Source organism: Filicampus tigris, chromosome 8 (genome assembly GCF_054856515.1).
Source record: "Filicampus tigris isolate MCC_2025a chromosome 8, RoL_Ftig_1.0, whole genome shotgun sequence".
Lineage (NCBI taxonomy): Eukaryota > Metazoa > Chordata > Actinopteri > Syngnathiformes > Syngnathidae > Filicampus > Filicampus tigris.
Genome location: NC_141224.1, coordinates 19,523,558 through 19,538,900, shown reverse-complemented (window position 1 = coordinate 19,538,900; position 15,343 = coordinate 19,523,558). Strand labels below are relative to the sequence as shown.

Here is a 15,343-nt window from a genome sequence, read left to right as displayed (position 1 = left end):
TGATGATAATAATAATAATAATGATAATAATATGCCTGGCATTGTTTATTATTTCTCGTTCAGTGGTGCATGTGATCATACTTTTGTCTGAAACCTTCATCGATGTCTTTAATCAGTTTGAAAAATGTATACTCTGAGAACGTGCCTAAACCTTTTTTTTCTCTCTTAAAAAGCAAATATATTTAATGGGGCAGATGTTTCTCATCAATGTATTGTGGTCTCCATATACTATAATGTAGAATATGATTTTGAACCAGCGGAGATCCATATATATTTTTAATACGATTGTCACTGAGCCCTTGTTGTCAGCCACTCCAAACTGTGCGATTAAATTCAATTTGCAAATTAGTGTTCTGCTCTTATCCTTCCCAAACTTTGGAATGGGGACATAGTTTCCTCATCTGGATCCCCTTAAAGACGCTGTAATCATCCCAGCAGCTGTGGTGTTTCTAATTGAGATGGTTGATAACCTCCCCCACCAGCCACAGCCAGGCTCAATAACCATGACATAATCTGTCATTACAAGGCAGCAATGGAAGAAGCTGTGGAAAAAAAAGAAAATCCCACATTTCTAGAGCTTCAAATTACCACATTGTTTATTTGCAGGTCTCTCACTTTCCAGTCATGCAAATATGTGTTTGGGAAACAGATTTACTCACAAGAAATACATGGGCACACAAAATATCCCCATTACCATCACCGTCAGATCTTCACCAACCTCTGTGCTGAGATGGGAGATGACAGGGAAAAAGAAAATCCAGATATATGTGATTAAATAAAATATCATTTAAAAAAAATCTTAAAACAAGTATCCCGGAAATTATTTAATTAAATTATTATTCCTTCATGCAATAGCAATCATCATTTGGGTCTTGTTACTTACTTACAGTCATTGCACATTTTAAAATAAACATGGGCCCACCCTCTTAACTTGACCTTTCTTTTCTCCCTAGGGTGATTCGGTACCAGGAGGTGATGATGGTCCATTTGCTGACACGGTGACCCTGGAGCAGAAAACTAGCAGCATTGGAGGGACTAGTGGAAAAGTCAGCCTTTGGATGCAGTGGATGTTACCAAAGGTTATTGTAAAACTGTTTGCTCCTGACCCAGCGGTTACAAAGACAGGTATGTATTTTTCAAAGTCATATGCACTATTACCGTTTGTATTCTATTATATTCTGTATTCTATAAGACAATGTATAGTTTTAAAATCTTTGAAACGTTCAAACAATATTCAAAAAGTATACAAAGCATATTGAAAAACAAACGAGATCCAGAAATTTGTGTAGTAGGACCGAGAGGTAACCCATTAGCTGTCTTAACATTTAATTCTTGAAGGTTAAGGAGAGGGGGAGTAGCTGGGACGGAAGAGCATTGATGGAAAATGCATTTACCATAAATAAATGGGTGATGAATCCAAATGAGCTCTGTCATGTTCGTGTTCAATTTATTGTGTTGCTGAAAGGCTTAATTTGCCTTCAATGGGTGCCTCCAACATTGAGCATCTAGATTAAGAAAATGTGCAATGTTTAATTGCCAACATAACATTTGGGGGGGGGGGGGACTTTGAGGAGGGACTGAGACTTTAAAAAAATAATAAATCATTCAAATCAGGTATCACTTGGTTCACAACAACAGAAATCTGGGTTTATTTCCAGCTAGATCCACTGACTAATGTCAACAGTGTCACTGTCCGAGGGCAACCATGTTTGTCACATTTCATTATTCAGCAGTATATGAATAAAAAAAAAAAACACAACAAATGACACTTATTGAACATATGCAAAAAAAAAAATCATCTTCTGCTTTCTGGTGGAATGAGATGAGGCTTCAAACAGGACAATGTCAGGGGGACCTGGCCACAGTGTGTAAAGGGGAACTAAGCCCAAAAATATCTGCAATAATGTGTTCTATGTGCCCCCACTGGTCTAAAGATAACATTCTGATTATTATTGTGGTCATGGAATAACAGTTTAGTCCATCCATTTTCATCACAGGGGGCAGGTATTTTAGCATTCTACCGCCCTTTTCTGTTGATTGAAATTGACGTCAAACTTCCTTTGGATTTGCATTGCGACCATCACAGCTCACCTTTTTTCTGGGTTTGGTCAAGTGACCAAGCCTCGTAGCATGCATCAATCTACCTCAGTTCAGAGAAATTAAACCCGGGTCAATGAATAGTTCAAAATATTACGTTCAGTGTACAAGGCTATTAGCATTTTGTGTTTTGGTAAAGTTCAAAAGCCATTTGCCCTTGATTTCTCAGAGTTTTTTATTCTTTACCGAATTCAGATGAGTGGTCCATTACATGGAGGAAGTACATGTTTTTTGGACGCTTCTCTCAGCCATCTGGACATTTTGTTTATTTTTTCCCCATGAAAAAAAAATCTCTTGATTTTAGATTAAAGCAAAAAATGTCACATATTTTGGAAAGGGTATCATAATTTGGACACATTGGACACTCCAACGATTGTACCACTATTATGTTTCGTTCTCAAACTTGTGATACTAATTAGAGGGAAACACTACCATCCATAACATTTCATGGGAAAGAGAAATCCTCAAAATGAAGGTAATAGTTGCCATCCTGTAATTGAGGCCCGAAGTATTGAGTTCACGCAACCTTTTCTAAAGTGAATGTGGTGCTGACATTCACTAGCTGCCTAAGTTATCACAATGAAAATACAGTGGATCCCCGCTATTCATGGGGGATGCAGACAGAATCCGACGGCGAATAACAAATTTCAGCGAATAAATAACTCTAATTAAAGGTGATTAGAATTGTCTATAGTAATATTTAGAAACATAAATGTACTACAGACTATAATCCCAAAACACGTTATCAACAAACAAACACAAACATTTTCTAACATTGCTGAACCCTTAAAAAAATGCTGTACCGTAACACCTTTGAAGCACACAGATACCTGTACATAATGTACAGTACCTCTATGTACGTGTTGATGATGGTGAATTTCTGTCATGGGACTGTCCATTTTAAATGAATTAACATTTGCCAGCACAGCAAAGCGCAGGGTTTACATTAATGGTGCCGAAGGTTTGCGGCTTCATCTGCCGAGTTTATATAGCAGGGTGGTTGCTTTCGTGTTTACTGACTAGACCTTGGCACGTTTTTCTGTGGGTAACAAGGATGGGTTCCCCATAAAATCAGATTCTCCACTAGCTCCACTTCAAAGCAAAATCAATTAGCCAAATTCCTTCTTCAGAGAAGTAGATTGCAGCATGCGCTGAGCAAAGACATTCGTCCATATCAGACCACGTTTGGAGTCTGAGCTGCTGATGACTGCTTGTGTCAACTCGGGCGCGTTCTTTCCACAAAATATGCACAATAAAGCTGACAAGTCTTGTTTTTTCAATGTAACAACCCACTAGGAACTTCTGTGTTTCTCAAAATCCCCACAAGGCAATAGCAACAACATGCTTGAAGTCCATTTTCCCAAGCCACTCTTGACTGTGGGACCTTTTCAGTGGAAACAATGACAAGGATCTGCTCAGCTCACAGGCTTGCTTTACTCCAATCTTAATCAGTTTGTTGACCGTGAAACTCATTTTTGCCTGTGGTAGGTAGTTTGGTTTTCACACAAGATGCAGTGAGGAATGCACTTAGTATATGTACAGTATGTCAGTATAAATGCAGAGTCTTTATGAACAATCGGTGTTGGGTGACATGCACATTCCTCATTTTGGCAAGCTGAGGTTGTACTGTGTACTCAAGTCATTTCGCCTTCTTACTCATTCTCTCGTTTTCCAATGTGGCTCTTTCTGCCAGCGTGAAAGTATGACCATTGAAACAAAAACTATGAGAGCCTCTCCCATCATTAGCAGTGTTCCATCTTAAGGATTCATGCGCAGCCAAGCATTTGTAATGCATGTATGTCAGCACTTACAAATGTCATGTGAAAATATGAAAAACAATACTTTTTTTTTTTTTTTTTTTCCCGGTTTCCCAACAGAAGTCTGCGTGGTCAGTGAACTGGAAGACTTGAGTGCCTCAGTTGATATCCAGGATGTATACACTAAGATCAAATGTAAAGTCGTCAGTTTCAACATTGACCACTACAGATGCAGGTAGAGTATTGTTAGCAAACAAACATGTACACACAGAATCTAGCACTGTACATGTACAGTATATTCATGGAGAAAGTAACCAGCAGCACTTCAAACCCAAGTAATAAAAATAACACCCCCGCAACACGCACGCACACACACACACTTTCGCACCAATGCCAATAACACTTTTCTGTTCCCGTTCCACCTTCGTGAGGGGGACTTTTGGGATTATCACCCCAGCGTCATCGTCTTTCCAGACAGCTTGAGACCAAAATATTGGATGGATGATTTGACTCTGCTTTGGGCTGGCCCAAGTCTGACTCACAGAGCAGATGAGTTCAGTTAGGCCATCAGTCATTTTATTTGCGCCTGTGGTGTCTGAATTGATTCATAGAAACATTAACACACTGGAGGAAAACCGCTTGGCGTTGTTCCATGACATCCTAATATATAGTAATCTTTCTCCAAGTCAAGTTGCATTTGGAATTCTATGATTTAACTTCTCCACAGAAATTATCAAAGCACACAAAGCTGAAACTGGGACTAAATTACAGTATTTTTGTAATTGCTGTTTTTCTTTCCACATTTGCATGTTTCCAGTCTCTTTCTCCTTGAGTTTTTCCTGCTCGTCCTAATCACATTTATATTGTTGTTAGTCTCAGTAATTCAAGAGTGCCCACTATGTACAGTACGTGCCTGAGGTCCACTTAGCAGGAGGCAATTCCCCCTGCCTTCGTCTAAGAAGATAACAAACCCAGCTTCTTGGATCCCATAGACTATAATGTGTTTGTGTGTGTGTTTCCAGTTCAGTGTGCTTACATGCCTGTGTAAATATGTTCTTGGCTTTAAGTGCCTCCTTCTCTCATCGAGCCAGACAGTGAAGTGGGGATGGAACCTCCTTGCATTGAGTCCACATTGTAGCCTGTCATTTGCAATGAGTGCGTGAACCACCAAAATGATAACAGAAAAGGATTCTGATTTGCCAGATTTTGAAATCACCTTAGCTGGTTCCAATTTGGTTTGTAATAGTCTTATGTGTTACTTACTGGCCGGAGAGGGATTGAAACAACTGACTTGGCTTTAAACGTAAACATCAGACTTGAGTAGACCTCCCTGTTTTTTTTTTTTTTGTTTTTTTTCCCCCTGTGGTCATTTGAGTTTGATTCCACCGGGCAAAATGTGTTCCATTAAGTTTGCTCCACCACACCAAGCCAGGACAGTGTCAGTGGTGAGAAGTAGTTTTCCCAGTGTTAAGGTGTCATGGGTGATTATATAATCTTACCTCTCTCCGCAGGTGTGTGCCCAGTTGCCACAAAGATTGGACCAAGTTCAATCTTTTAGTAGAGATACATGCTTTCGCAAGAAGATAATAGTTCCATTTTAACATTTTCCAGTTATTTCTGTTCAATGCACATTAATAAACACCCTTTAAACTGACCAGAGTTTTGGCAGGAAGCAGCGCTCCACAATGTAAGCCAGGTAACATCAATGTTTGCTTAGGACACAGTGGAGGCTCTCTGGGCTCCTTGCCCACTGTAATCTCTATCATCCACATATACAAGAGAGCCCGCTGGGATGGGAGTCCATATTCATCATTCGGAACAGATAATTGTTTGGTATTCCTGCACCCAGCCCAGTTTATTTGTGTGCAGTGGGTTGGTTTAAATTAAACCTGACACAAAAAAATGTCTCATCTGGCTCTTGATGTCTCACTGCTGGAAAACAGTAAAAATAGTTAGGTCAGTCTAGTGTTAGAGGTACATATATTCATAAAGCCCAATTTTAATTAAACGTCGAGAAGAACAGAGGAGTAGAGGAGGGAGTGAGAACAGACAGACAGACAGACAGACAGACAGACAGAGAGGCCCTTCAGAATAATAGCAACATTAACGTGTCGTTTTGGGACACATTTATTTTACGGCACAGAGCGGCTTTAGGGAATACAGTAAAGCAATGTTTAAAAGGTATTCATACCAACACGTTTTTCAATGAAAACATTTTGTGACTGCTAAAAGATAAGCAAAATATGGCTCTCTTCTTCAGCTCATTTTTATAATGATGAATAGCAGTGCAGTCTGTCTAATATGGCTAGAAAAGTAATGACGTGTTCATCGTATTGCCTTTGAGCACTTTGCTGTGCTAATGACTATATGGTTCAAAGTCCCTAGGAGGACTTGTGCGTGACTCTATATTGATATATTATTGTATAATGATATGCTGTAATCTATAACCAGTATTCAAATGTTTAATCCTTTTTTTTCGGCTGCGGGGAAGGGGGCATTTTGGCTGCGTGACAGAATCGCTCAACATGCATGCAATTTCTCAGTTATTACTGCAATAATGCAGATACGCATTATGCAAAAATCAAGAGCTGTGAGGTATGTATTTAATAGTCAGTCATAGAAGGGACTCATTCATCTTTGCCACCCTAGCAAATGTGTTCACATACAAACCAGGCCACCTGGTTTGAATAGAGCAATCCTTATTGCTATACCAAATGGATCAAATGAGATGAATATCTTTCCTGAATGTTAATGACTTCACTGTTTATTTTTGTTTCCTTTTCAGGTGCTCTCTGTTTCTGTGTGCCACAACAATAGTTGAATGCCAGAAGGAATATCTGGGTTCCATATCACTTGTTTATCTTGTCTCCATTAATGCCTTTGAGGACCGTTGCTGTTAAAATGCTAACCCGGTTGAAATGATATATACCTGCACACCTCGCGCTGTGATTTACTTATCCATAAAATAGTTTCTAAGCTCTCCCTTTAACGAGATATTATGAAACTGTGTCACAGCCGTGTAATTAATTCCAAATGCCCCATTAAAACTGAGCAATGTGTGGTGTGTGTCTCCAGGCCAGGTCAAGGCTGGCACTCTGGCCTTTTTGAAGGACTCCTTCTGCAGTGCAAGGAGACAGCTGTGGTGAGGCCTCTGCCTGTCCCAGAGCAGCCAGCACTAGGCCTCCTTATAATGTCTCTCTGCCACTCTATTGCTGTTAATCAAGAGTTCTTTTTAACTGTTCATGCCGGACAGACAGGAAAAGACATCATGATTCTGGCTGTGACTCAGTGTACCCAAACATGTTGCATTGAGATACACCCTAAAAAATGAATTATACAAGAGCAGTCTGACATGAACTGAAGACTGTGGCATCCCCTGTCTCTCCAGTGGTTCTGATTGTCGTCGTAATCATGTGGATGGAATCTGGTGACATGGGCCTCCATTTTCTTGTTGATTCAAACTAATACTGTTAGATGGTCTTATACTGGTAACATATCGTCGCTATCCTGTGAAAAACACTAATGTCCAATTTTTGATTTTTTTTTTTTTCATTTTCAAGCTAATGCGATGTCTGTAACGCGGAAACACCATCCACGTAAAAATACGAAAATTGAAAAAAATTGAGATGTTTTTCACATGACAGCGACGATATTCTATATCTAGAAATATTTTTGTAAATAACAGTCATAGCCATTATCCATACATATGTATCATGAATTGAAGGTAATTTACTACCCCCCAAATCCAGATTTTACAATTGCATTCATTTTGTGATGGCATTATATTCATTTTCAGTTATAGTATATGACCATAACACAGTATTTCTGCTGGTTCAAGATGGCACCGTTTCCCTTGGTTTTACTGATTAAATCGTGCTTTCTCCAATTATTTAAAGGACACAATACAATGAACTTCAATGAACTTGAGTTGGCATCTCTGTAATATTGTTTGCTGTGTTTCTTTCCGATCACGCACACTTACATTTCCTGCCTCTTGTGCTCTCTTCTGTCCCCTTGTACACCTATTGTCTCTTTCTTGACCTCCAGTATGGAGGAGGGTGTTCCGCAGAGCTGTGGAGGAGTGGTCCTCTCTTGCACTGACAAGCTGAACAGGCGCACTGTGTTGGTTCGACCGGTCAGCAAGCAAGATTCTTTCAACCAATTCTCTGGCTTTTTCCCTCCTGTAAGAATATGGATCCTCTGCTTTGTAGCTTTCTCTCCTATGCTTCATCTGTAGTGGCTTAGGTTCTGTGCATTCCTCAGAGATGTTTTGGCAAGCAGTGCTTTGAGAATTTTCTTTGAAACTTGCCAGCTATAAAGTGTATTCCAAGCACTTCCACTTAATTCAAATCAGTCACATATTATTCTAAAGAGCTATAACTCTTGAGATGATATGGCACTCTGAGGAATGTAAGTTTGTTTGCTTCAATTTTTGCAGAACACAACACGTAATTGAATGTTTTCATGCTATTTTTTTTCTTTCAAATTTGGAATTACACAGTGATTCAAGATTAGTTCCACATATATCAAGTCAACTGTCACTATGTTTTTGAAGACACTTTTAGGCGTTTAAGCAAAGTTGTTGTCTTGAATAGGAGTATATTTACATTACTGTACAATTGCACACAGTTTCACAACAAAGTCGATTTTCTGATTCCACATATGTTATCTCAAATAATGTTTTAGATTATTCTCCACGAGACCACATACAGTGCCTCTGGAAAGTATTCACAGCGCCTCACTGTTTCCACATTTTGTTATCTTACAGCCTTATTCCAAAATGTAATAAATTCATTTTCCCCTCAAAGTTCTCCGCACAACAATTCATAATGACAACGTGATTTATAAAAATAATTTTGCTAATTTATTCAAATTAAAAACCTGAAACAACAAGTACATTAATTTTCACAGTCTTTGCCGCAAAGCTCGAAATTGTGTTCAGGTGGATCATTTTTCCACTGATCATCCTTCAGAGATTCCTACAGTTTAGTTGGAGTCCAACTGTGGTAAATCCACTTGATTGGACATGATTTGGACAGGCACACACTTTTCCATCTAAGATCCCACAGGTGATAATGCATGTTGGAGTACAAACTAAGCATGATGTCAGAGGAATTGTCTGTAGACTTCTGAGATAGATTGTCTCGAGGCACAAATAAGGATAGGGTCAAAAACAATGTTGCTGCTTTGAGGGTTCCAATGAGCACAATGGCCTCCATCATCCTCGAATGGAGGAAGTTGCGAATCACCAGGACTCTTGTTTGAGCTGGCTGCCCGTCTAAACTGATCAATTAGGGCAGAATTGCCTTAGACAGGGAGGTGATCCTCTGTGGAGGGAGGAGAATGCTCCAGAAGGAAAACCATCTATGCAGCACTCCACCAATCAAGCTTGTATGGTCCAGTGGCCAGATGGAATCCACTTCTTGGTAAAGGGCACATGGCAGCCTGCTTGAAATTTGCTAAAAAGGCATCTGAAGGACTCTCAGACCATGAGAAAGACAATTCTGTGGTCTGATGGGACAAAGATTGAACTCTAGTGTGAATGCCAGGCATCAATTTTGGAGGAAGCCAGGCACTGCTTATCACCTGACCAATGCTATCACTACAGTGAAGGTGTTGGGATCTGTGGGGGATGTTTTTCAGTGGTAGGAACTGGGACACTAGTCAGCATTAAGGGACAGATGAATGCAACAATGCACAGAGACATTCTGGATGAAAGCCTGCTTCAGAGTGCTCAGGACCTCAGACTGGGGCAAAGGTCTACCTTTCAACAGGACAATAACCCTAAGCACACAACCAAGATAACAAAGGACTGGCTTCCGAACAACTCTATGAATGTCCTATGAGTGGCCCAGCTAGAGCCTAGACTTGAATCTGATCAAACGTCTCTGGAGAGATATGAAAGTGGCTGTGCACCGACACTTCTCATCCAAACTGCTGGTATTTGAGAGGTGCTGCAAAGAGCAATAGGCAAACCTGCCTAAAGATCAAAGATAAGTGTGCCAAGCTTGTGGCATCATATTAAAAAAAATTTGAGGCTGTGTGTACTGCTAAAGGTGCATCAACAAGTACTAAGCAAAGGCTGTGAATACCCATGTACATGCAATGTCTTACTTTTTATTCTTATTACATGTACCCCAACAAATTAAGGGATCAGGCTGCAACACAATTGTGAAGTAAAAAATGAAATGTTGTGAATACTTTCCAAATACACTGTAGCATCATAGCCAACAATTGTGAAGTAAAAAATGAAATGTTGTGAATACTTTCCAAATACACTGTAGCATCATAGCCAAAGTTTCTATCCTAATTGGCATTTTCTTATTATAAAATTGTATTAGACTGGTACAGATTATGTAGTTCAATGTTTAAAACATGTATTGTCCATTTTTGTTGTAGTCTATGATCTTAATGCATTTAGTTACTTTTGGTTGTACTGTATTTAGGTAGACATGATTCCAATCCTGTTGCAATAATCCCCCACCCCTCTCTCCCCACTGGCCAGACGGCAGCCAAGGTCTTGGAAGGCTCTCACCAGCAACACGGATTCTTGTCCATTACCTACACACAGGCTGTCACCAAAAATGTTCGTCATAAACTTACCTCACGGCCTGAGCGGCCATCACGCAGTGCAACTACAGCCGGTCAGCGCATTACTGCTGATCCACTAGCAGATGGTTCACCGCAGTACCTGAGAGAAATCCTTCTGACAGCTCAGCCGTTTGATGTTGTGCTGTTCTGTCCTTTGTTAACTACCGTAGTTGGAATATTTCAGGTAGGAAATAGTTGAATGTTCAAGTTTAAAACATCTATCGCTCCTTCAAAATGATGTTGACGATCTTTTGAATCCTCCCAAATTGTTAGACAACAGTACCAAGGCGCTACAAAGACCGTGGAAAGTCAGCAGGACAGCCAACGAGGAGCCACACATTGACCTCTCGGTGTTTGCCTCTCATCTACATCAACACCAATTTGATCAGGGTATTCTGCCCTAGAGCACCTGGCAAAACTACACTAGGTACAAAAGAGTAATTTGAAGACACGCTAATTTTGGATACTTCAGAAGACATTTATAGCGCTTAATTCTGTTTCAACAGATCTGCATACAAATAAAGAAGACACCTTGGTATTAAAGTTGGGTTCCCTTAGCATGGCTCCTCAGGCTGATAACCCCCTTACCCGCACAGTGCTACGCAAAGACCTCTACCAGTAAGTGGGCCTGTTTTTCCCTCCAAAATAATCTAAGATACAAATCCCAATTCTAATGAAGATGTGATGTTGTGTAAATCAAAATGTAATAAAATTTGAAATCCTTTTCAATCTATATGTAATTAAATACAAAGACAATATATTTAAAGTTCAGACTTCTTATGAACTTTTTTTTTCCATTAAAATATTTACTCAATTTGATTTTGTAACATTCCAAAAGAAAGATGGGGCAGGGGCATGTTTACCACGGTGTCATATCACCTTTCCTTTCAACAACACTTCTGTTTGGGAAGTGAGGACACTATTTGTAGCATTGTAGGTAAAATGTCCCATTCTTGCTTGATGTACAACTTCTGTTGCTCAACATCTCTTTTGTTGTGTTTTGTGCTTCATAATGCACTAACATTCTCATTAGGAGACAGGTCTGGGCTGCTGGCAGGCCAGTCTAATACTCACACTCTTTTATTTCAAAGCCACTCTGCAGAATGTGGCTTGGTGTTGTCTTTCTGTAATAAGCTGAAAAAGACATTGCTTGGATGGCAGCATATGTTGCTCCAACACCTGTATGTACATTTCAGCATTAATGTTGCCTTCAAAGATGTGCAAGTTACCCATATCATCACAGATGCTGACTTTTGAACTTTGCACTCCTAACAATCAATGCAAACAATCCCTCTTTGGCCCGGAGGACAGGATGTCCATAATTTCCCAAAACAATTTAAAATGTGGACTCATCAGACCACACTTTTGTGTCGGTCCGTGTTAGAGGAGCTCGGACCCAGAGATGGAGTCTACGTTTCTGGATGTTGTTGATATATCGCTTTCATTTTGCATAGCAAAATTTTAACTTGCATTTGTAGATGTAATGATGAACTGTGTTAACTGACAAGGGTTTTCTGAAGTGAACCCATGTGGCAGTATCCTTTACACTATGTTTTTAATGCAGTGTCACATGAGGGATTGAAGGTCACGGGCATTCACTGTTGGTTTCCGGACTTGCCTCTTACGTGATGAAAAGTCTCCTGGTTCTCTGAATCTTTAGATGATATTATAGACCGTAAATGATGAAATCCCTAAATTGCTTGCAATTCTTGTGACAAACATTCTTCTTAAACTGTTGGACTATGTGCTCATGTAGATATTCACAAAGTGGTGAAACTCGCCCCATCCTTTCTTGTGAACAACTGAGTCTTTTGGGGATGCTCTTTGAACCCAGTCATGACACTCACCTGTTGCCAATTAACCTGCTCACCTACGGAATGTTCCAAACAGGTGCTTTTTAAGCATTCACCAACTTCCACTGTCTTTTGTTACCCCTGTCCCAGGTTTTTTGGAACATGTCTCAGGCATCAAATACAAAATTGAGAGAATATATGCCAACAAATAACAACAGTTTGAACATTAAATATCTTGTCTTTATGGTGTATTTAATTGACTATAGGTTGAGAATGATTTGGAAATCATTGTTTACATTTTACTCAATGTTCCAAATTCATCGGAATTGGGGTTTGTATTTGAGAAAAGTCTTCTATGAGCTGCTTGTTGATTTATTACAATGTACAGCAGAAACACTGATGTCATACTTGAATTAAAGTCCAGCAGCCTTAGTGTGGCTGATTGATTGAAAAGTTTTGTGATAAAGAGTGTAACCTGTTGTTAGTGCTTCCCCTCAGTTATATATTTCACAATACACATAACAGTTAAGCTGCATCAGCAGTGGCAAAACACATTGAATGACATCTTTAGGGTCTTCAGCGTCTGCCAGCTCAAACAAAAGACTCATATGGCTGAAAGCTGCTAGGCCGGGAAAATCTGAACTTCTAAAGGGAATATCTCGGGAGAGAACATATTTCCCTGCTATAGGCAGCGTTGAGTATCTGGATTGTGTCACAGCTGCCTGGAAACCACAGCCCCACATTGTGTCTGAAAAAGCATTTGTTTGAATGGGCAGATATGTTGCTGGCAAACATATGTAATGGGGGGATAAAAGTGATGCCTAATGCTTTGTGCAGCTGCAAATAAGATGTGTGCTGACACACGACGTATTGTGGAGGAAAAAAAGGATGGATGACAACACTTGCTTCAGCCAGCGGGAATGTCTTAAAAAGGGAAAATGCAAGCAGCAGGCAGGCAGAGTTTTTCTGAGCTCAGGGGCATGCATGCCAACCTGCAACAGATATTGAGAAGTTGCACGCATGGTATTGATCAGTTACCATAACTACTGTTTTTACTGACTTTTGTCAAGTTCCGTCTTTTTTTGCTCAGCCAATTTTCGCAAGGGGCGATGTATGTTTTATGTTTACCATGAATGTTTGTTTGGCATATACTTTGGTTCCACAGAAATGTGTTGACCATGTTGTTATCTTGTCAAATGATGACTGATGATCTTGTAAACATGGAAGTAAACTGGTGAGGAAAAAAACAGCCTTGCAATTTCACCCTATATTGGCCTGAAAAGGTCTGCTTCTGGTAGTTTTAGGCTCTGTGACTGTGTAGCCACATCGCCGCAAAGAGAATGATGGACTCATGCAAATCTCCGCCCTGACCTCTGTACACACTATATTGAACATATGCACTCCAGTCAATGTATGATACACTCAGTAAAGTGCACATACCACTCATAATGTTGTGCACATACTGTAAGTAACGTGTGCACCACATACAGATTCATGTTTGCACCCAACTCTTCCCAATACCACGACCAGTAAGCATGCGTGTGTGCAAACAAACCACATTTGGAGTCACCACTTCCCTTTCGGTTTGGAACCCAGGAATTATGTCAAACTACTTTGGGTGAATATTTTTCTTGTCCTAACCAGGCGTTATCTTCCTCACTACCTTCCTTGGTCACGTGTGAACATCAATTCCATATGATTGTTGATGTTTCATTACCACGAATGCATGTGGTTTGTTTGTGCTGAATCATGCTGAATTTGAACCCCCAAGTCGTGTAAAGTAAGTCACAGTCCATGGGCTGTGATCATGTAAACGTGCGTGTTTACAAACTATAACCATATGTGGCTGCAAACGGCACAATATGTGCCAGTAGCCATTTGCTGTAACTCCGTATAAAGCGCACCTCTAATTACATCCGTTGACATAACTGAATGACTAATCCGAGCTACAGCTATGGTGTTATTGTCTCCTGCACATGAAATTGGTTAGAATGTCTAACACAGGGTTTGATTTTAATGCCACCCTGAGAGACAAGAGGCTGGCAAAGACTGAGGAGAGAGCTGGTGTAAACATTCTGACAGAGCCTATCTAGATGAGGGTCCACGAATGCTATCTCCAACTTCCATTTCATGCTGAACATTTTCAGTTCACTTCAGCCTCTCCAAAGAAGGCGAAATAAACCTGTGTCTGTAAGACTGCTGGCCCAAATTGGTATTCACTATGCGCTTCATTTGGTAGCAGTTTACAGTTTCATTTGATCACGTGATGTTGAATTGAGTTTCCATAAAAGAGGAGAGGTCCCCAGCGGCTTCTCTGCTTAGCAGGAATTATTACACAGGCCTCAAGGCTTCCCCTTTTTCTTCCCGATCCATCTTGAGCTTACAAGGCCGCTGTCAATTTACACAGCTGAAATCATTTTCCTGTCTTGAAAAATTGTGCATGAGTAAAGGTCCGAGGAACGTCCAGCATGCGCCCAACCCTGACTTTCTTGTGGTTTGGACCCTTTTGAAAATCTTTTATTCCCCACTTATGTACATTTTTTTTCTTCATTCAGGTTTTGGGCGCGAACACCCATAATAATAATGGGTGACAATTTGTTTGTCTTTAGAAAAAAGAATTGTGAAATTAAATTAATCTGTTAGATGGGCAAACTGTCACCATTGTAAAACCCGTATTACCTGTATAAGCACTATTTTAAGTAACATTATAAAATTTGTAACTCTCTCATCAGTGAAAAGAAGTATATTTTATCGTATAGTATTCCATAGAAAATATTGGTTTGCCAAGGAAAACCCAAGGCTTTCTTACAAATATGTTAGGGTGTACGCATTTATGTTGAGTACTGAATTTGTGCATGTAGTTGTGTCTTCCCCATCCTGCACATTTCCCGACAACTCATAAATGACACAGCTCTAGATTCCATCACATACCCGTTACCTCATGGTCTGTCTGAGAGAGACCAAGGGAGCATCCCGCAGTGCCTCAAAATATGTGTTTTGTTATTTTGTTTTGATTGGTGCACATGTCTGCGTTTCCATGGTAACAGAGGGGAAGACTGTGGCTGCTGCTGCTGCTGCGTCACTAGTAAGGGAGAGCAAAGCCAA

The 15,343-nt window shown here is 40.1% G+C and overlaps 1 protein-coding gene across 4 annotated transcripts in view; it reads left to right on the top strand.

Annotated features, from left to right (window-relative positions):
- The window catches only part of vps13b (vacuolar protein sorting 13 homolog B), a 333,295-nt gene that overhangs the window by 172,018 nt on the left and 145,934 nt on the right, over nucleotides 1–15,343 (top strand). For 3 of the 4 annotated variants that reach the window (XM_086037277.1, XM_086037278.1, XM_086037280.1), the window contains 6 exons: nucleotides 954–1,125; nucleotides 3,975–4,089; nucleotides 7,902–8,037; nucleotides 10,360–10,629; nucleotides 10,719–10,872; nucleotides 10,952–11,063. In XM_086037277.1, coding sequence (XP_085893403.1) covers nucleotides 954–1,125; nucleotides 3,975–4,089; nucleotides 7,902–8,037; nucleotides 10,360–10,629; nucleotides 10,719–10,872; nucleotides 10,952–11,063 — 959 coding nt within the window. Of the gene's footprint in view, nucleotides 1–953; nucleotides 1,126–3,974; nucleotides 4,090–6,929; nucleotides 6,997–7,901; nucleotides 8,038–10,359; nucleotides 10,630–10,718; nucleotides 10,873–10,951; nucleotides 11,064–15,343 lie in introns of all 4 variants that reach the window. The other variant, XM_086037279.1, reaches the window with a different exon arrangement.